At 40.4% G+C, this 21,410-nt stretch overlaps 1 protein-coding gene across 6 annotated transcripts in view; it reads left to right on the forward strand.

Moving 5' to 3' along the window:
• The window catches only part of CARMIL1 (capping protein regulator and myosin 1 linker 1), a 194,121-nt gene that overhangs the window by 1,036 nt on the left and 171,675 nt on the right, over positions 1–21,410 (forward strand). For all 6 annotated transcript variants that reach the window (XM_064658373.1, XM_064658390.1, XM_064658379.1 and 3 more), the window contains exon 2: positions 3,354–3,451. In XM_064658373.1, coding sequence (XP_064514443.1) covers positions 3,354–3,451 — 98 coding nt within the window. The remainder of the gene's footprint in view (positions 1–3,353; positions 3,452–21,410) is intronic.

Below are 21,410 nucleotides of genomic sequence, written 5' to 3' on the forward strand. Positions count from 1 at the left end.
GAGCGCCTCAGCCTGGCGGCACGGGCTGCGGCTCCGCTCATTATTTTTTATTTATCCCCCGGGATTTGGCGTAGTTTAAGACTCGTTTTCCTGTGTACGTACGAGGGAATGAGGGTATTTGTAATTAAAGTTTTATGGCCACATGCACACGAGCCCCCCCGTGTGCTGCATGGTACACGCTTAGGAAATCACAGGTAATGCCGAGGACCCTGAAAATGCAGTCATCGCTTTGGGGGAGCTTCTGATAAACGGGGTTAATTGATCGTTATCGCAGTACGCGTGTAACCAGTGTCATTTGGGGGTAACAGGTCTGATGCTCAGGTTCCTCAGCCACCTCGCTCGGGCCAAACTTCCTCTGGTTGTAGTTGCGGTTTTGCCTGTTGAAGAGCTATCTAAGGATCTTGCCAACAGTAGAATAATTTAAACTGTTGCCTTAATGATAGATGGAAACAGAAATTTGTCAGGCAACAGGGTACATATGGAGTTGAATACAGTCCTTCAGACTTTACCTAGTTAATTTATAGTGTTGCATTTCCTTCACTTTTATCAGTCAGCAGCTGGTTTTAGCATTTATAAAATATTGGTGGAAATCTGGATGGATAGTTGCAGCTGCTACAGATTTTTTTTTTCTGTAGCATCAAAATAGCTCTATTTTGCTGTCCTTTTAGCCTGCAAACCTTGTGGTTTACTTTAGTCTATAGCTTCTTACTAAGAAGTAATGAGGTGGGAAGTGTTCTAGGACTAGCTATGGTCAAAACCATGGACTTACTGTATTTTACAATGGGCAGTCAAGTTTGAGGTGCTAATACATGGCATTTCTTACTGTAGGTCTGCACTGTAGTGCTGTGGGTGAGATGTGGTGCATACTACAGGGAAGAGTAAAGTGGGCATCTTCACACATTCCCTCGTGTTGGCTTTGGACAATATTAAGAATTACCCCCAAGCTCCAATATCCTGCACCTATCCAGCCTTCTTTGTCAAGGGCTCTTCTGGGGTGTGTGGATCTGCTTATGTAGATTGGTTTAATTTCTAGCAGTATTTTGGTGTCTGCATGTTAAAATTTAACCTTTAAACAGACTTCTTTGTAGTAACCATATTTTGAGAACAGGATGAAAGGATGTGCTTTAATGCTAAGTCATTGGAGTGTGGAGATTAAACTGGGGGTAAGTGTGTTTGAGCTGCAGTTTTTGTTCTGTTACTTCCCATTTGACCTTTGTCAGGTCTCATAGGTCACAGTCTTCAAAAAAACCCTCTCTTATTGTTGCTCACCTGGATCTACTCCTTTGAGGTGTGGTTGTCTGAAGTCTCCAGCATTAGAAATGGATGAACACTTCAAAATATGAACCTTAATGTTATGTTTCCATCTCTGAGTCTGAAAATGTATTTTGTGAGTCTACTTGCCACCCAGTGTGGAGGGAAGTGTCCTCAGTCCCATGGAGGATATCTTAACTCTTTGAAGAAGCGTTTCCAGCCCTTTCGGGCAGATAGAGCCTTGGAAGGAGCTGACGTCTTGATTCTTTGTGGAGTCTGGTGTCCCAGGCCCTTTCTCTTCCCATGGTTTATTGGAGTAAGAACACAAGCTGAGGTCTTGCAGTCCCTCCCACTTCTTCTGTGTGGGACAGCAAAGGGAAGCAAGTGGGTCTCTCCACACTGGTGCCTCAGGAGGAAGTCCCTTACTAGATGCAGGCACTTGGAGCTGTTTGCGGGAGAGGAGAAACTGAAAGGCAGAGGCTGCAGGTTGAGGCAAAGTAGCAGAGACAGCAGCAATACTTTTCCTTCTGCAAGGAGATAATATTTTAAGAAAAAGACTGTGGCCAGCTTGCTTCTGGGTTCCCAAGCAGGGACAGAAAGACTAGAATTAGGCATTACCCATGGGAGAGGAAGCCTTGGGAGAACAGTTCACATTGGGCTGGACTTTTCCCCCGGGCTTCTCTTACCTGGCTGCTCCGGGAGCATGCAGCCTGGCTCCTGACCAAGCGGTTGCTCGGGGAGCCGGCCGCTCTGGCTGGCTGCCATGGGGCTGCCGCGGCTTGGGACAGGCTTCTCACTGGGCAAGCCGCTGCTACCGAGGAGCTTTTGTTTCCTGATAGGAAAATTAAAATTCCTGGGGGAAAACATGCCGATTCTGTAGAAAGAGCTCTTTCTGGTGAAAAGTCTCTCCAACCAGCCACGTTTCTGACTTGCACACCCTTCTGTCCTGCAGGCAGAATGCTGTGGCCTGGGCTAAACACCCAGGCTTAATAAATGGTGTGTTGTTTGCACTAACGTCTTCTGACTACCAGATGAAAATTGTGCAGAAAAGCCCTATACAGAGCACTATAATTAAAAGCCTTAGAAGTAGCCCATTATCTTCAATTTTAGCCTTTACACTTAAGCATACATGAGGGCAAAGTGTATATGTCTGGAGAAGGTGGAGACTTGCTTTTTACAGATGCCAGTTGTAGGGCTGGAAATAGGTTAATGTGTTTAAAAGATTTCTTTCTCATTCTGTTTCAGTGGGGGCTGGGGAGTGAAACTTACTGAAGATGCCAAATTGGCTCTTCTAGATGAACTCCTCTGTTTATCTCTCAATTACATCAGTGTCAGTAGTTGTATATTCACTTCTGGCCAGGGTGAAATTGTTCAAGGGAAAAGCTGGTTTGTTTCATACTTGGCAGAGACTGTATACATGTGTATGCATGTACCTACTAAAACATTAGGGCAACTCATGTAACTTTGGTGTTGGCACCATGAAGTGACTACATTGTCACTGGGACTTGGACCGAGACCAGTGTTGCTTTCCATAGCATCCGCTGCAGAGCTGTCAGGTGTTACTATCTGGAAGTCTGCTTGGCTTGCTTTTTAGCTTAAATGCGCAGAGTGCAGAATGTGCGAACACTTCGCTCTTCCGTTACCTGACCCATTTAGCCTCCCTGACATTAACAAAAGGCCAAAATTTGTGCAATGCAAGGAGCCAATTTGCTTTAGCAAGCTTTTCAGGTACAAATAATAGCAAGTGAGGAATCTGTTGTATTTCTCCAGAGTAGAGCTAAGCAGTGCTGGGGCTTGTCTCGGGAATGCCTTTGATATGTAAGTAGTCCTGGAAAGAAATATCAAATTTTGTTTAGAATCCTGGTATATAGAATCGATAATTCTGTCACAGTAGACATAAATTATTGCATGGATGGCATACTTAGGAAAGTTGTACATGTATTAGGTTGCGTTTAGTACTGGTGCGTGTGCATGAGACTCCCGTGAGTGCAAGCAGTTGAACAACACAGCTCTGAGTCCTTCTGAAAATGCAGTAATGGAATCTGTTTCCTTCTTGTGTTGACACTGAAAGTACTTAATTAAAGTGTTTTGTTTTGTTTCAGAAAGTGTCAGGGATGTTATTGGGAGGAAAATCAAAATTTCTGTCAAGAAGAAAGTAAAGCTGGAAACCAAGGGAGATAAAGTGGATAACAAAATATTGGTAAGTACAGTAGAATGTGTGTGAAGGAAAAGTCACTACCTTTTCAGCAGGCATGAATTCTCCTCTGGAAGGATTCTTTGAAGTCTGTGTGTGCCATAAGATACCCATATAATTTATTTTCTTATTTACTTGATAGCCTGCATAGCAAGTTGATGTGCAGTTGTGCATGTGTACACACACGTTTATCACCGAGTTGTTTTTCAGAGTTTAGGGCATTGTGTTGTGGACTGATGATCAAGCAAGCTATTATCAGAACGTGTTCTAAAATAATTTGCTGCCTTTGCTGGTTAGGTTTCCTGTTTGTATCCATAAGAGTTTTAAGTGAACAAGAAATGCAAAATTATCTTTTGAGAATCTTCTGAAACTGTCATGCAGTGAAGAATAACAGTATAACTGATGGGCTTTTTGAACTCAAATGACTGTTTGTACTTTTTAATATTCTCTGTTAAGAATCTGCATTTTAAAAGAAATGCATAATGTGTAGGATTCTAAATACTCTTTCTTAAAATTGTAGTGGAGGAAAGTGTCAAATTAATCTCACTTAAGTATGCTTTCCTGTTTTCTCAAGAATAGTTTTGCTGGCCTCTCTTGATAGGAAAAAAGCTGTGGTAATAAGCCACTGCATTGGCATACTATCTTGAATATGCAAAAAGACATGGGACTGTATTTCTTCAGTCTTTTGATACCTCTCTATTAGGAAAACTCTTAGAGTAACAAACACAAATAAGTACAGTGCTGCTATAATATTTCGCAAGGAATTTGAGACTTGGTGCCTTGTGTTGGTACTGTTGCATGTTTGAAAGCTTCATTGCCAAAGCTGTTTACAGATATTAGGTACATTCTCCGTGCAGATATTCTATTTTGTCTTTCAAAACCGCATCTTCTTAATCACTCCTGAATTATCTTCTTAAAGTACATGTTGCTTATCTCTGGGCACTAACACTGTAGATAATGGCTCACTTTTCAGTGAGAGCTGCTACTTAAGGAATTTGAAATATTTTCTGCATAATATCTACGCATGTTATGTGTAGCTCCTAGGTTTACAGTTTCTGTACTGGAAATAAATTGAATATGTGAATGTTGATTGATTGTCTCTATTTATTTGAAAGCCATGTTTATAGAGAAGGCTGAGAGGTTTCACTGAAGTGGTTACACTTGATTGACTTTTTGACTTACAAAGAATCATTACTATTATCAATAGTGAAATATATTGTGGAAATACTGAAATACTGTTCTGAACCGTCAAGCTTTGAATTATCAGTGAAGTTTCTGAGGGATGTACTACTCAGCGTAAAATGCCTAAATGCAATGGCTCAGGAGTTTTGTCTGTCTTTAATCTCCTAAGATCTCTGGTGGGGGACTTTTACCTTTTATGACTGAAGAGGTACTGAAAGGGAGCGAACCTATTTAAGGAGTTCATGAGTTAGCGAGCGCTCCTTGTGTGCATGCACCTTGTCTTCAGTGTATGGGATAAGTCTTTCAAGGGGATGAATTGCTGGGTGTTATCTGGTAGAACCCTTTGTTCTTCAATGCAGAAATGCAGGGGATTTTTACTGGTGGAAAAAAGAAAAAAGGATTCTTCTTATTGTTTGAGAAATTGATTATTGACTGCTGGGATTGGATTTTGTTTTCTTTTGCCATAGAAGAAAACTGCCCTGTGTGAAGTGGTACAAATCACTAATGGCACTTTTTTTTTTTTTACAATGTTTCTCTGATTGAATATGTGTATCTTTATATGGGATTGTTTTTGTTTTTTCCCCAGAAGTGCTGAATGTTATCTGCTGTGGCAGAGGCCAGTAGAGATTTTGGTTCACTTTGAGGATGCAGAGTTCTCTGAAATGCAGAATGCTCTGAAAAAAATGACACCAGTGACACCTTAAGTTTGGTACCTCAAATTAGTGGAGACTTTTTGGCTTTCATGTGTCTACACAGTTTCACTTCTTACTGTGAAGTAGAGGACACACACCCTCCTCTCCTCACAAGAGTTATGATGAAGATAAATAACCCTGCTTCAGAAGTATGTGAATGTTTAATGCTAAATGCCACAGGAAATCTGCCAACAAAATTAGGAATTTTAGTACTTCAAGCTGGGACTTAACAGTATTCAGTAAATAATGCATATGGCCATGTTATGACCAGAGTGGGTAAAACTGAATATTGAATTGTTGTGCCTTGGGTGAGCCTGTCAAATGGAATGCTGAATGAAGTGTTGGCAGCAAAAGCAATTCAGTAATTAAAGACTATATCCTTAAGTGAAAGCACCAGAGGGCTCAAATGTGATTGCATGGGCAGCCTTCATGCCAGAGCTCCTCGACTCCTGAGAGCTTAGTTTTGAAATGTTAATCTTCTGAGCACTGTCTCTTGAGTGCACATGTGGCAATGAATTGTTTTGAGATTTTGGGTTGAATTTTATTAGTAGTTGGGTGTTTACAAGCAAATTAGGTGGCATGCCTTGGGTCCATCGCTTAATAAGGAGGAAATACCAGTTGCTCTCATCTAGCTAACCCCAGAGCTGTTGTGAAATGCGCTCATGGTTTTAGAGGAGGTTGATCACAGACGTTGGCACTGAGCCCTGACACCCAAATCTGTGCCTTAATTAAATGATCTCTCCTCCTTCCTTCCTAGGGAAATCCAGCAAAATCAGTACTACTTTGAGAAAGGGAGATTATTTAAAATTGACTGCACTTGGCAGGTAACTATAAAAACACTTGATCTCTGGCCCTGTTGTTCACAGTGTATGCAAGAACAGAGTACTAGAATATGGACGTAACCCTCTACTATTTAACTCATTCTGCTATAGGAAATTCCTCTGATAATTAAGATGGAAATTAGAATCTGAGACTAAAGAAAAAACAGTGCAAAACCCCTGGTGTTGCTTGGAATAGAGTCCTAATATTAAACTGGTGAAGTTGGTGGATAAAATCTGTGCTTGCCTTAAGATGCTCTAGAATCTCAGCTTTGGGTGTCAGAGTTTGGAACTTATGTCTAGGAATTTTATTCTAAAACAGATTTTTTCAGTCTGCACAATGAGTTTGCTGCCTCAGTAATCTCAATCTGCAGTCATTTAGTTTTTCTATTAGTCATAATGATGCAAACCAGTAAACATCATGAGCTGCTCAACTGCCTCTGGTCTGCTGGCACCAAATCTCAGGTGTTCAGGCAGCAGAGTGGTATCCAACCCTGAAAAGGCAATAACCAGCTTGAATGGGCAGAAAATCAGTCCTCAAGTGATTAGGGCCAAACCCTAGTCCCATTCAGGTCATCTGTGTCCTCTGGCAGAGCAAAGCTGCCATTAGGGAGGGTGAGGAAACACCCAGGCATAGAGGAGACCTTCAAAGGTGATGAGCTGTCCCACAGGGCGAGAGGAACAGACATTGTGGGGCTCCCCAGTAGGTTGCAGTACCACTGTGGGCGAGGAGACACACAGCAGGACTAGGGATGGTAGCTGGGGCAGCTGAGCTCCACTGGTCACCAGCAGCACTGCAGTGCCAAGGCAGACCTGAGGTCAAGCCAGGCAGTTGGGTTGGTGGGGCAGGCTCGACTGGGAAAATGACCGAGTGCGGGCGTAGCTGTAGTTGAGTAGCTGTGGTTGCTCAGGCTGGAGTTGAGTGCCAGATTTCCAAAGCAATGGGGGGAGTCCTGGTCAAGACTTCTTCCTACTTTTGTGGTCACATGCATGCACCGTGTTCTGGCAGAGCTGTTGAGCTGACTGCCGTAGCTGGCTCCATGTGGCCTTGAGCCGGAGGCAGAGTACTGCCACAGGAGAGGACCCAACTGTGTTTGGCTCCAGTCATCCTTGGCTTCAATGATTCTTGCAACAGTAGTCTTATTGGGTTAAAATAGATAAAGACATCACTATTTTCTAATCAGTGGAGGATTGCTTTGGTTTTCTGTGATTGTTTTGTTTAAACCTGGTTTCTTATGAGGACAAGGTTAAGGCATCATGCTGAGTGCCTGCGGTGTTCCTCCTCACACTGACAAAGTCTGACCTTCTCTCCAGTTTCAGCTTAAGCTGATGGGTATATAGAGATCTCAGTGGTGATGATAATAGAGTCGGTTGGGGTGTGGGGGAAGGCACTCAGGAAAAGAATTTGATAAGCTTTACACACCTTCTCTCTCCTCTGAGGCCTCCACTTTTTACCACCCTAAGGGATCAGGCAGAATGCCCTGTGTGCGTCTGTGAGATATTTCAGTGGTCGTTTTTTTGTTCGGTTGGTATTTTTTTAGTTTTTTTGTTGGTTTTTTTTTTTTTTTCTAAATCCAGAGGCCTCAGTGATTATCAGAAGATTATCACCTACAGACAAACGCTGATAGGGAACTGGGCTTCTTAGTTTTATGTTTGTGGCTCTGCTTTTCTCTCCTCAAAATAGCCAAGATATATAATTTGCTGATTATTTCCCATTGCCATTTCTTTCTCTCAGATTTGTTGTAATTAATAGCAACTATTGAGAAGTTGAAATGTGAGATATAGGCAGTATGTTAAATAAATCTGACTAACTCCTTATGAAATACTGGTGTTTTCAGGAGTAGTTCATGACAGGCCAGAATTCAGGATTCATCTTACTTTTAGTTTTTTTACTATTAAGAAAAGAGAAAACTTCTTGTCTAGTTGCCTTTGAGATTAGTTTTCCTTTCCAAAATAATGTTAATTTTGACATAAAAGATAAAGAAATATTGCTCTCTCTATGTCTGCTCTGGGTTTTTTGCTTTGTTGTTTAGTTTATTTTGGTGGTTGGTGTTGTGGTTTTTGTTTTGTTTTTTTCCTAACCTAAGGCTATAGAATAGTGTGATGTGATGCAGTGACCAAAAGCACTTTATTAGGAAGTCCCATTGAGTAGTCTCTGTTACGCTTCTACCCTCAGTCCTTTACATTCTCTTTGTTGAAATATCACAGTGCTACTGCTGAAATCAGAACAGTTGCTTTGGCAGGTGGTTCTCCTTAAAATGTACTGTATGCCCAACATAAATTCACTGGGAGCAATTCATATGTCCTTGTCACTTTCTCTGGGACATATGCTTTCATTGGCTTTTAAAACAAAAAAATTGAATTGACTCCTGTCAAATAAGTTTATATTTGTTCTGTGCACATGGTCTGAGACTTCATGTTCTGCTTTTAAAGACCCCTTAAAAAGACTGAAATTTTATTTTAAAAAATCTGTGTTTACTTTTAAAAGGAGCAAATATGGCCATTTTGTGTGCTGTCCATGTGTCTTCTGAATATTGCTCAAACAACCTGGTTCACTCCACTGAAGCAACTGAGAAAAGCTTTTATGAGCTCCTGTGCCTCTTCAGCTGTAAAGGTGGCACTCTCCAGGTGGAGGCAGTAATATTTTGCACTGCCATAACTATTTTGGGATTAAAAGCTTTGGTGCTTGTTTTTCATTGCTCATCTTTTGTCTTGATCGATCTACGATATTCTGTTCAAATAGAGATGAATTTCACATCCTGCCTTAAAAAATGTGCACTTCTATTAAACAGCTAAGAGCATGAAGCTCCCAGGGTTGTCCAAGGTTAGTTTTACATAAATATGTGCAATCTCACACATTATATCATGACAGCTGGTGTGTGATAATGATGTTAAATATGGACGTTCTTTTAAAATAATGGTGTTTCCTCTTCCCTGCCCAGAACATCGACTGTTATGACATATATCTTAAGTGTGTCTTTATGAAGATGAAAGGAGGTAGGTGTTGGTACATCCCTCATATCAGGAAATATAAATGAGGTGAGGTAGAGTAATCAAAAAATACTTACATGTGAAAACGTATTTTAATACATTTATGAGGTGTCTCTTAGAAAACAGTTGAACTCTGGCCAATAAGATTGCTACAGAGAACTGGAAAAAAAAGAGTATTGCTGGAAATAGAGTTTATTAATTCAGTCATGCAGTTGTATATATTTCCAAAATAGGAAGTGTTTAAAAAAATACTTATGTGCAAGTTTCACTGAAATTTACGTTTCTGTTATACATTGATCCACTAGGTTACTTTTAAATGGTGGGAAGACTTACAAACCTAGCATTCTGGAGTACTGTGTCTGCTTCTGGGGCCCCCAATATAAGAAGGACATGGACTTGTTGGATTGAGTGCAGAGGAGGGTCACGAAGATGATCAGAGGGCTGGAGCACCTCTCCTGTGAAGATGGGCTGAGAGGGTTGGGGTTATTAAGCCTGGAGAAGGGAAGGCTCCAGGGAGAGCTCATTGCAAACTTCCAGTACTTCAAGAGTATAAGAAAAAATGGGGTCAAATTTTTTAGCAGGTCCTATTGTGGTAGGACAAGGGAGAATGGTTTTAAACTAAAAGAGAGTTGATTTAGGCTAGATGCAAGGAAGACATTTTTTACGATGAGGGTGGTGAGACACTGGAACAAGTTGCCCGGGGAGATTGTGAATGCCCCATCCCTGGAAGTGTTCAAGGGGAGGTTGGATGGGGCTTTGAGCAACCTCGTCTGGTGGAAGGTGTCCCTGCCCATGGCAGGGTGTTGGCACTTGATGGTCTTTAAGGTCCCCTCCAACCCAAACCATTCTATGGTTTAATGATTTTGGTACTGTGATAGTGCATGCAAGTGTTGAAAACCAAGATGATTTCTTGCACACTGAGAGTGTAGTGTATTTTTTGCATGCTTGGTTGTTTTCCCTTTCTTTAGTTTTGGGCAACTGGTACAGGCAGGGAAAGGTAAGAAAAGGGAACTCCTCTTCCAGTGCCCTGAAAGTAGCTGCTGTTGTCCTGGCTCATGTACTTTCCATTTGCACACCCACCTGCAGGTGTGTATATTCTTATCTGTGTTCTGGAAGGAGGAAATGTAAACATTATCTCACTCTTAGCAGGTTCTGATTTTCTGTTCACAGTTAGCAGGGTAAAAAAAAGTGGTGGGAGGTAGGAATCCACTATGGCTCTGAATGGATCATGTAATCTTTCCTTCTGTCAATTTTTCATAACCTAATTAAAAAACATTTCCTTTTTAAACTGCCTCACTCTTTCCACTTCTTTTGCTGAATATATAATATATCGAAGGGATTTACTAATATACTTTTGCTTTGAGAAGGCCTGACTCCCCACCACCATTATTTGTGAAATGGAGCCTTCCTAAGCAAGGATTTACATTGAAGTCTGTGCATAAAAGAGGCAGAAGACTGATTATTACATGTAATTTCCCTAAAGCTGGAAATAAAAAATAGAAAGTGAGCATTAGGGTCAACCTCTTGTCTCAGTCACTTTTCGCAGCTGATGGCTTTTTCCCCCCAACAATGAGAAGACACGGAAGGGAACAGAACAAGTGTCATTTGGTAGACCAATATAAATGCAAAAACCTGTGCCATATTTGTGTGGGGTTTCTTTTCTTTTTTTTTTTTTTTTTTTTCTTAGATATTGTTTTATCTGCCTGACTCTAGGAAAAGAATTCTCATGCAGGGAATGTACTTTACTTCAGTGTAAGTAGTGTGGAGGAGGACACAGTAAGCTTGAAAAAGGCTGCAAGGGCTGCTAATTGAAAAGTTAGTGCAGTGTACTGTGAAAAATGGTTCTTGTTGCTCGGAGCCCCTCTCTTCAACCACTGTTGTAGTGGAAAATTGGTGAATGTCACTGACTTGTCTGATTATTAAAATATTTACTTTAGCTCACCTATAACTCTGCTTCATTTTTTTTCTCATGATGGTGGTAATTTAATTCTGTGTAAAGTAATTACGGGCCCAGGATGTAAAATTATTCTTTAAATATAGCTGCTGCTAACTCTGATCTGTACTGCTACCTGAGTCCCCAGGCTGATTTCTGCCCTTGTTCCCATCTCATCTCTCCCTGTTTCTGAAAACACCCACTCTATGTCAACTCATGAATGATATATTTTTCTTAGTGATAGCTTCCCTAATTGGATTATTTAAGATGACAAACTGTTAGGATGCAAAATGTAATTATAAGACCCAGAGTCTGAAAACCCAAAACTCCTGAAACAAACCTAACCTAATTAATTGGCCTGCTGGGTGAGGAAGAGATACTCTACTCTTATTCAACTCCCTGAGCCAGGGTAAGTTGCAAATAGCTGTGGGATGGGATTTTTAATGTTAGCAAAACAAAATAAGTTTCAGCCCGTTGCTACAAAGTTTAGAGAAGGAGTCACATTGCTGGTGTTGAGAGTGGGAGAGGTGGTTTCCTGCCCCATAGGGACGAGGGCAGTGGCTTCAAGGAGGGATAGGTGGATAGGTGGGGTTTTAGCAAAGGGGAAGGCTTTCTCCCTCAACCAAACAGTATTTGCTCATTGCTGTATTATTGTCACTCTTTGGGAGCTTTTCAAATGAATTCTGACAGCACTCACTCCTCTGAGCAGATAAAAGTTAAAAGGGTTTGTGTGTCCTGTGAGGCTATTGCAAAGGTGCTCGCAGGATAGAAACTGTGAGCAAGTGAGGAGCAGCTCTTTTTTTTGGACAGGTTATCTTTCTGGATCTTCTTTGCAAAGTGACCTTTATAAATAAAAATACAAGAATTGTGGTCTGGGCTCATGGGTGCAGATGTTGTGCAGCTTATTCTCCTGGCTGACAAGCAGCGTTTGTATCCCTGCATACAGTAGAAGGCCTGCATGACAGCAGGGTGGGCTCAGAAAGTGTGTATGTGGAGTTGGAAAACAGAAGAGGAGATGCTGAGTCTATTTTCCTCTTAGGATTTTTGTCCCGCATTGCGTTTTCAAGTGGTGCTTGTTTCTGTGCTTTTCAGATGATAAAACTAGATTTTAATTTTTTCCCCTTTTCACGGTTGAAGCAGCAGTTAGCAGCCTACTGCCTGTGAGGTGGACAGTGGTGTGTTTGGGATGTCTGGAAGCACTCTTAATAGCCAGGGCTTAGGAGGCTGAGGTCATTTGGAGCAAGCCAGTTCCATTTTGTGCTTCAAAGAAGCTTGCCAGAAGCTTATGGAGTAGGCACTTCAGGTACACATCTGTTTATCTGAACATGTCCTCAGTTCTCTGATTGAACAACAGTTCTCCCCTTGTACCTCAGACTTTGTCAAACCATTGCTTTTGTGAAGCTCCGTGAACTTTTGAGGATTTGAGCCAGGCTATAGACACCTACTTATTCTTAGAGCTCGGGAGCAAAACAAGAGGATGAGATAGCTGCTGCAGAGCAGTTTCTACTCAGATTTGATTAGAGGAAGTGAATGGCCTGATCTGAATTTGGAGAAAGGCCACTGCTGTGTTTGTTCAGGGTCAACCTTTGAATGAAAAGGCTTCTCCGTCTCTACCTTCAAGGCCATTAGCAAGACCGAAACTATTCACACAGAACTATTGATAAAGGGAAATCCTTTCAGAGGCTCATCTCTTAATAAACACTAGAGCCTCATGCTTAAGAATGATCCCTTTTATAGCCATGCACTTGAGCTTCTGCTCCAGTGTGGAGCTCAAGGAACCTTAGGTGGGGAGCAGTGAAGGTAGGTATTTTGATTTTTAGTGGGTCTGTCTTTCACTGTCAGTCTTCTTTTTGGTTTCTACAATGTTGCTAGTAAATATTTGAAGATGTATTAGCTTTGTTAGGTACTGATGCTTTGGTGAGTAGTTATTTCTGCCATCTTGGTAAGTTTACTCATATCCCAAATCTAAAATATGCATTTTTTAATTATTATTATTTTTAAAAGTGTAACATGAAAAATTAATTTTAAATACAAGTGATTTTCTTGACTGTGTCACTCCTCAGTCTGCACTTTGCAAGTGTCAGAAAAGCACAGGCTTTTGCTTTTCTGTTCTCTCATCTCAAGAAGGTGCTGAAATCCATGCATATTTTGTGAAGCATATTGGTGTATTCTGTGTACAATTGTTGCATGCACTATGGGTATCTTTATGTTCCCTTTCTTAACCTTGCTATTTTCCTTTTTACTGCCCTCCCATATTCTCTGCCTCAGAAAGTGCCTGGAATCTTTCCTGTGTGGAGATTGCTGTCAGGACTGGGGTTTGCTTTTTAGTCTATCTCGCTTTACACTAGTGTCCTCATTTTTCCAAAAGCATATTCCTCCACTTTTGTTTCCTTTCCTTACAGAGATAATACGAATATCTCAGAATTTCAGTGTCCCAGCAAATATGGGGATGATGGACAGAACATAATGCTGCTATACTGGAAAACATTGAATGCTGCCATAGACTTATTCTGTATACAGTTTTATCTGATCCTGCTAGCCAAGTTCTTTGCTTCCTTGTACTCTAATTTTATCAAAATCTATGCTAGATTGTGTTATTTGTGTCATGGAGGCAGTTTGGTTCACGCTGGACATTATGGTGCTGTTACTGTAATCTGGCTTAAAGTTCTTTCCACCTTTCCCAAAGCAGCTATCTTTGGTTAAAAAACAACAAAACCAACAAAACCAAAAAAAAAAAACCACCCAAACCCGCTAACAGAACCCAAAGCAACAGTTAGCATCTCAACAAAGTGCTGTGCAAATTATGCTTGTCCTGAGTGGAAGCAAAAAAGTATGGTGGACACAACTCACTTGCATTGTTCTCTCCACCTCTGTAAGGACATGAGCAGCTGGGCTGAGAAAAGGGAGGAGGTGAAAAGAAAACAAGTAAAGAACTATAGTTTAACATGGCAATTTAAATGCAGTTAGCTGATGTGGATAGTGACAGAGCAGTCTAAAAGACTGTAAAATAGCTTTCAGAGGGTTTCATCTGTGAATACAATGCTGTGTTACCCAAGTTTTGTAGTCTTATCTTTGCTTTGGGAAGACATCTTCTATGAGATTTGACTCTGCTGATGGAATTTAACTGTGTTTTATGTAATCGGTACTGTTTCCTTCACACATGATTTCAAAGCCATTTTTTTTCCATGTACTTGCTTAGCTACACCATATAGGCAAACTGCAGGATAAGCTGAAAACTGACTCTCTTGGGATTCTACGTAGGCATGTCAACTAAAGTTTGGAAAAGCTGCTTATCTGGAGAAGAGTGTGTGTTCAGCCTTAGCCAAATGCCAAGAAAAGCCTTCAGGAGTGACCTCATACAGAAGGGGTGTAAGCTTTTTTTCAATTTTAAACTGTTGCTTGTTTTTTTGCCTACACTAAATACTACTAAAAATGGTAATACGTGCAGGTCCCGACTCTAACAAGTGGCATATTCAAATTAGAAAAATTTTAGGTGGTTGCACGTTTAATGGTGACACTGAAAACACGTTTCCTTTCTGTCCTCACATTGTTAAACTGTGATCCTTTTCAGCTGACAAGGATTTCTGAAACTGAGTAAATGGTTATTGTAAGCCCTAGAAATACATTTCTCTGTGTTAAATATTTTGAAAACATTTAGCAAAAAATGCAAAACCTGAAGATGTTATTTTGATGTGATATTTCCACTGTAATTCTATCCTTTAAAAGTATTTCTTAGAACACTATTAGATGGATCTGCTATTGTTTGTATGTGCATGAAATTGTGTGAAATTAAATTTTGCAGGTTTTTATATAGTATTAATTTATCTCAATGTAGCCTTGCTGCAGTTTTAGTAGGTCTTTGTTCAGCCTGAGTGGTTAAGTCCGCCCCAAATACGTTATTCTTCTATATTTTCCATCTTTTTTCTGTTTTATTTCTCTATTTTTATCTTCCGTTGTTTATTTTAGAATATTTCTTACGTTGTTTTTCTTTTTGGAGTGTCTGTTTACTGTCACTATAAAGAAAATATTGCAGATAATTGTTTGATATCAAGACTGCCCTTAAGGACTTACGTGTAATTGAAGGAAACATTGGCAAGTCAGCTTCTTGGCCTCCCCTTTCACCTCTTAAACTGCTCCTGTCTCCCACTGCTCTCTGGGATGTGGTTCGTATGATGATGATGGTGCCTCTCTCTTCAGCATGGAGCAGCATTAACCTTGTGTGGAAGGGGTCAGTGAATTGTGCTTGACACAGAGCACTAGGAACCTCCTTTCCTCTGCCTTCCCAGGTGCTGCTTGCTCAGGAGCCACATGTGCCTGGTGCTTGTGCTCTCTGCTTCAGGGTAAAGGCAGTGTAGTTCCTGGGAGGAGGAATGCTGTCATGCTTGTACTTGGAGATGTGCTGCAAAGAAAGCTTTTCTGTGAAGTAGCCTGTGTGTTGCAGGTACACAACGTGGCCATTCCTTGTTTAACTGCATTCATGCAGGGAAGCTGGAAGAGGCTGAAAGGGAGCAGGAAGAGGCTGGACTGCACTGCAGGAGGAGGTGTCTCTACTTGCACAATTCCTTCTCTAATGCTGAACCTCTCTCTTCCCAAATGCAGGAATCTGCATGGCACTGCTCGGCTTCAGAATATGGTGGGAGGAAGGGAGTCACTAGTTGTACTGCTTTCAGAGCACTGAAGAGTGAGAATAAGGGAGTCGAATTTCGGGACTGCTTGCTCTCACCAGCCCTTTCACCATACGTGTTCTGTGAGGGGCCATCCTCAGAAATGTTTTCCCAAGTCATCTTCACCTGTTAATTTTTTAGCCGTATTGATAGTACTTCTGACAAACCTCAGCTTGTGTAAAAGGAGATATATAGCGTGACAGAGCTGGCAAAAAGAAGAGGAATAACTTCCTCCACCTCTCTGTGTCACTGTTTTTGAAGTGGTAATAGCAGCTTTTTCATGAAACATAAAGAGGAAGTGCTGGCAGAGACATGAGATTCTCAGTCAGAAGCCTGGCAGAAATTAAGCAAGCTGCCTTAGTTGTTCTTGTATTTTTGTATTGTCTTCAAGCGTATTTTCCATGGACCACACAAAGGAGCAGATTATAAATACTACACCAATCTCACTGGGCATTAGTTATTGGTAAAGTAGTTTGAGAACCTTTGGTAAAAGGTGTTATTTTAATATATTTATTATGCCATTGTAGTTGCCTTTGAAAGAAAAGTTGCTGTGGTATCACACTGCATAGGTTTTATTTCTATAGGAATAACCTTGTGGTGAATGTAGCAAATGGACAGTGGATTGCAGAAGTGTTTTAAAATACATGGGAGACTTGCTACAGTTCACGGACATTGCTCCCCTCTCCCCCAAAGCTGTTTCAAGCTGTATATTATCCTTGAGGTTCAATTTTGAATTAATATTTGATATAATAAAGTAGGCTGAAAAAATCCTTAAGCATGTTGGATCCAAATGCATGTTTGTGAAGCTGAGTTGTCTGTTACATAGTGGTTTTTGCAACTTAGTATCTTGAAGGACACTGAGTAAGTCCTGTAATCGACTTTACATTCATGGATATCGCATGACCCTCCCCTGGGGAGCAGAGAAGTTTTTATAATTGACCTTTGTATGATCTGATGGCCTTGTCTAAGAGAACAAACAAAAATACGTGATTAAGTGGAATTTGTCTTGCCACATCATTTAAACTTTGGTAGTGAAAATCCATTAGACACCAATCTGTTACATTTTTAGGCTTTCTGAATAACCCATCTGTTCAGTTATGTTAAACTGTATCTACTTAAGATGTGACCAAAACATGATTTTGTTTTGTTTTTGCTGTAATCTCTTGCGGTGTAAGTATAGAGCACTTCCAGGTGACTTTTGGACCCCACACTTGCAGGGTGAAGAGTTTGGATTGGATTGCCCTGTTCAGCGTTTCTTGCACAGCCTGAGGATTAGTGGATTTGTTGGTGCGTGATGGAGCCAGGCCAGTTGGACTAGGCATTAGGTTAATGCTTAGGGCGTTGTGAATGCATTGACATGAGGAAATTTAGTAACTGGGTTACAGCTGCTACTGTAAGAAAAATACTCCTTTTCTAATTTTGTTTTAATTCCCCTGTAATGGAAAATCTGTCCTGAGCTGATTTTAGCATTAAATGGAGGTAAAAATTCATAGTGGTTTGCAGTTATCACTATACCACTGAGTGGTATGGTTGCTTTCAAGCATCTGTAATGGAGTTATTGATGTTTTTCCATTCCTGTAGGTAGGGTTCATGCTTAAAATGAATGTTGAGCTTTTATGTGTATTTAATAATCACCCCTCCCAGGAATGTATACCAGTGCATATACTGTTGCACAAACGGATGCTTTAGACAAGCCTGTGACTTAAAGAGCAACTTTGTTATACATTGCCTAATATATTACACACAGATTCTATAAATTTCAAAGATTGTTATGTTATGCTCTTATTTTAAGGTTAGTAGAGTAACTGAAACAAGAGGCAATAAAATCAAATCTTTTGAGCCCAGCATGCTGCCTCTTGCATCAAGATGGTTTTTGGTTGCTAAATGTGTTTCTCCCCAGACAGTGAGTGCATCTGCAGATTCTGCAATGCCCATTTGTTTCAGCCTGAGCATAGTCCTCTGTTGACACTCGCTGTGAAATACCATAGCCTGGTTCACCTTCTGTGCTGCTGAGTTCCTGTAGCTTTATCTGCTTCATTTATTCATTATTAAATGCATGCTTTCTGCTTGACAAGTGCTATAAAATCCCTTTCACTGTGGCTGAACCTAAGAACCTCCAGTGAGAGTCTAGAAGTTTGGGGGTTTTTTGATGTAAATACGATGCATTTTTACTTTCTGTTGAAGTGCTTTTCAGACCAGACTGCTTAACAGGTTAGTAGATATTCCCCATCCTGTTCTTAAAGCCATGTAGTCAGGTAAAAATAAATGCTAGATTTTTCCAGATTCCTACTGAAAACAGAAACAAAAAATCTCATGTATTTGAAAATGTTTCTAGAGATCTACTAGCATATTATATCTACATTAAAATCAAAGTTCATACTATCTAGTTTGTGTGCTATTATATGTATTTCTGTATTAATGTAGCAGGTATGCAGTCCCCATTAAGAACCCACATAGAGCATAAAACTGAAAGGTATGCGTTTCTAATGTGAGCCACAGGAGTTCTAAGTTTCTGAAGTTTTATTTTTAAATTAACTCAGTGTAGACATGCAGTGTCGAAAACTTTTGGTTTATTTTAAGTTTTATGATTATTTGAGAACAAAAATCAAATCGGAGCTTTGGGTTTCATTCCTAAGCTCTACCTTGTGTAAGCACTGGCTTGTCTTTCAGTTCTTATTAAGCGTGTTCCAACCAGTTTTTATTACATTATATTTTATTTATCCTTTCTTAGATGAGCATTCTGGTATTTGGGAGCTATAAACATACTAATCCAGGATACCAAGTTTTCTTCCAAAGGGAGAACAATGGAGTTAACCACTAGATCCTAGTTTATTAAGAAGGTATCTTTCCAAATACAGGCCTTTTGCTTCTAATTCTTCTTAGAAAATGTAGCTGTGGTAGATTTTTAGCTCAGTCATCACCTGTGTTTATTTATTTCTTTGCTTTGACAATAACCAATTTGGGACTGTAAGATTCTTTTTCTGTATGATTCATCTCTTAGGTCAAGAGAGGTAGCCTCAGGATTTCTCATGCAGTTGGATGTAACACCAGCAGTGACATGGGACAGCAGTTTTGCTGTCCAAGATAGCTAGCAGTGGAAGAGCTGACTCTTCCCCTAGAAAAGAATAAAGAAGCAAATGAGGGACTGTCTGAAGAATATTTCAAAGAAAGGCCAGGGAGAGTGAGATCAAGGCCAGAGGAATTACTCAGACTGTTGAGTGAGCCTTTCTGTACTTGACAGTCTGCAGCTGTGAACCTTGTCCTCCTCCACACAGCAGAAGGCCTGTAAGGAAAGGCATAATTTTTTTTCTCAGAGTACAGGTCAACTACTGTTTCTGTAGTTGGGTGAACAGAAGCTGAGAAGAAAGTGATGGAGCTCAAGTGGCTTTGGAGAACTCAATCAATCAACATGCAGAATGCTCTTTATGAGCATTATTAGTAAAGATGTCCAAGCAATTGAGCCTTCCCATGCCTCAGACTCAAGGGTTTTGTCTGGTCTCAGCTGCTGTCATCTTAGCTGTTCCGTAGCTTCACTCTTACCTGGCCAAGGGGCAGTTGTACATCTGTCCCAAACCCTACAGCTGGTGAAATAGCTGTTGAGTAGGCTGTGAACACAACAGGTGGTGTGGAAGCCTCCTCAAAATGCTGTACACCAAACTGGACACCAGAAACCAGTTTCTCCTGACTGGTAGGCTCTTGGTCCTCCATTCAGTGATGAAATGGCAGGACAATTCCTTCTGGGTCATAGCATCTCCTCAGAGGCGAGATACTGGACTCCAGGATAAGTATGCCACTGATGACCCTGACCTGTAGTCAGTGCTGCTTTGGTTTAGCACCAGATGTATCGCTATCTCTTTGTACTAAGGTGTGCTGCTTAGTGCGGTAGATGTGATTGTCAGGGGAAAGCTTTTCTTTTCAGTAACACTGGATCTGCTGAAATGCTTAGTTTCCAAGGCACAGGATCAAACTTTCCTTTTTGTTTTAGAGCCACAAAATGCGTGGAAGTTATGCACTAATTGGAACCAAGTGTGTCATCTGTAATGAATAAATAATTGGATAAATTTGTATCCTTACCTCCTCCATCTGGTCATGTGTTTACAAAAATGCCATGGTGTTTCTAGGTGGATTTAACAGCATTCCTTGGAAATCTCAGACAGAGCTCATTCAGAGGCTTGTGTCTGGCTTATTTGGTATTTGTTTAAATGTGTTTTTTTTCTACACCCTAACTTGGAGATGCTGGAAACATTTCTAGTGTGAATATTATGTTTGTCTCCTTTGGAGGCTTATAGGGGCAAAGCTGCACTATCATTTCATGAGTGGTTTTTCAGTAAACTTTGTTTCTCAAACATTTGTGGAAGGACCAAGTGCTTGTGTGAGAACACTAGCCTACAGCTGCTGGTGCTTGCTGAGAACAGTGTGTGGTTGCTGGCTTAGCCTTTCTCTCTAAAAACAGTGCTTTACTGAGGTTTCCACTGCTTTTCTTCGTTCTACCTTTTGTCCATTTTTTTTAGAATAATTGTGAAAAAATCTAAACTTGAAAATAAAAACTTTATTTTGCCCTACTTTTGATATCTGCAAGATAACATGGTATCAGTGTACACAAGGATGGCATTAACTCTGAAAGACACTACATTTTAGCTGTTGTGTTTGTTGACGGAGAGTTAGAAAGTTGGGACCTGGCAGCTTTTAATGGCAGAAAGCCAGAAAGAAAATCTTTTGCCTCAGGTCATATTGACAGCCATGTCTGCTGTCACGCTCAGTTCTTTAGATTTAGCGGTAATAAAAATCCAAACATAAGTTTGAAGCAGTATATTGATAACTGAGTGAATGTTAAGTATGATTATTTAATAGCATTGAATACTGAGGTGCAGATGTATAAAAACCTCTAGGCAGCAGCATCCAGTAATCAAGTGGGGCTGTCAACTTATTGTAGCCATCACATTAATCATCTTCCACCCATTCATGCTGAATGTGTAGTGTAGGTCTTCCCCCACATCCTCAAACCAAGACAAATCAAATCAACGTTGTTTATTTTTCCCCACCAGATTCAAAAGGTGATTATTTGCATGGAGTGAGGAGGATGATTTAATGACAGGAGGATAAGATCTTGAATCCTGGAGTCATAAGTGATATTGGCAGCTTTTAGCAGCTGTCTGTTTTCATAAAAAGGCAGACCCTTTTGGAAAGGCTCCACTTCGCAGCTGGGAAAACATGTATCATGCAAAAATGCAATTTGAGTTAGGCTTGATAACCAAGTCTTTTTTAAAAATAGTAGTTCTCTTCCAGTACCTTCTCTGTCCTCTGATTGTCTAAATGATTGTGGTGTAGTTTTGGTGCTTTCCAGTTTGTGCTTTCACGGTGAATTCCATGTGATAAGCTCTCCTGGACAAGTGTTTTCTTTGCAGAGCAACTTAGTGTCCTTGAACTGCATCATAGCCTGTGATTATCCTGTGAGCTTTGGGGCGTGCATAGCCACTGACTTGGACAAATAAAAATCTACAGTTAAAAATTTCTCTCTTAGACTAATGTAGGCTATTCTTTTGTTTTCAAAATGCTGATATTTTTAAGACATATGTATAATTTGCTTGAACATTATAGCAAACTAACTATATTCTAATGTATTTTCAAAGGGAAAACAAACTAGAACGTAATTGTCTCAGAGTCTATGACTCTAGAAAATTATCA

The sequence above is a fragment of the Pseudopipra pipra genome, chromosome 1 (genome assembly GCF_036250125.1).
Source record: "Pseudopipra pipra isolate bDixPip1 chromosome 1, bDixPip1.hap1, whole genome shotgun sequence".
NCBI classification, from domain to species: domain Eukaryota; kingdom Metazoa; phylum Chordata; class Aves; order Passeriformes; family Pipridae; genus Pseudopipra; species Pseudopipra pipra.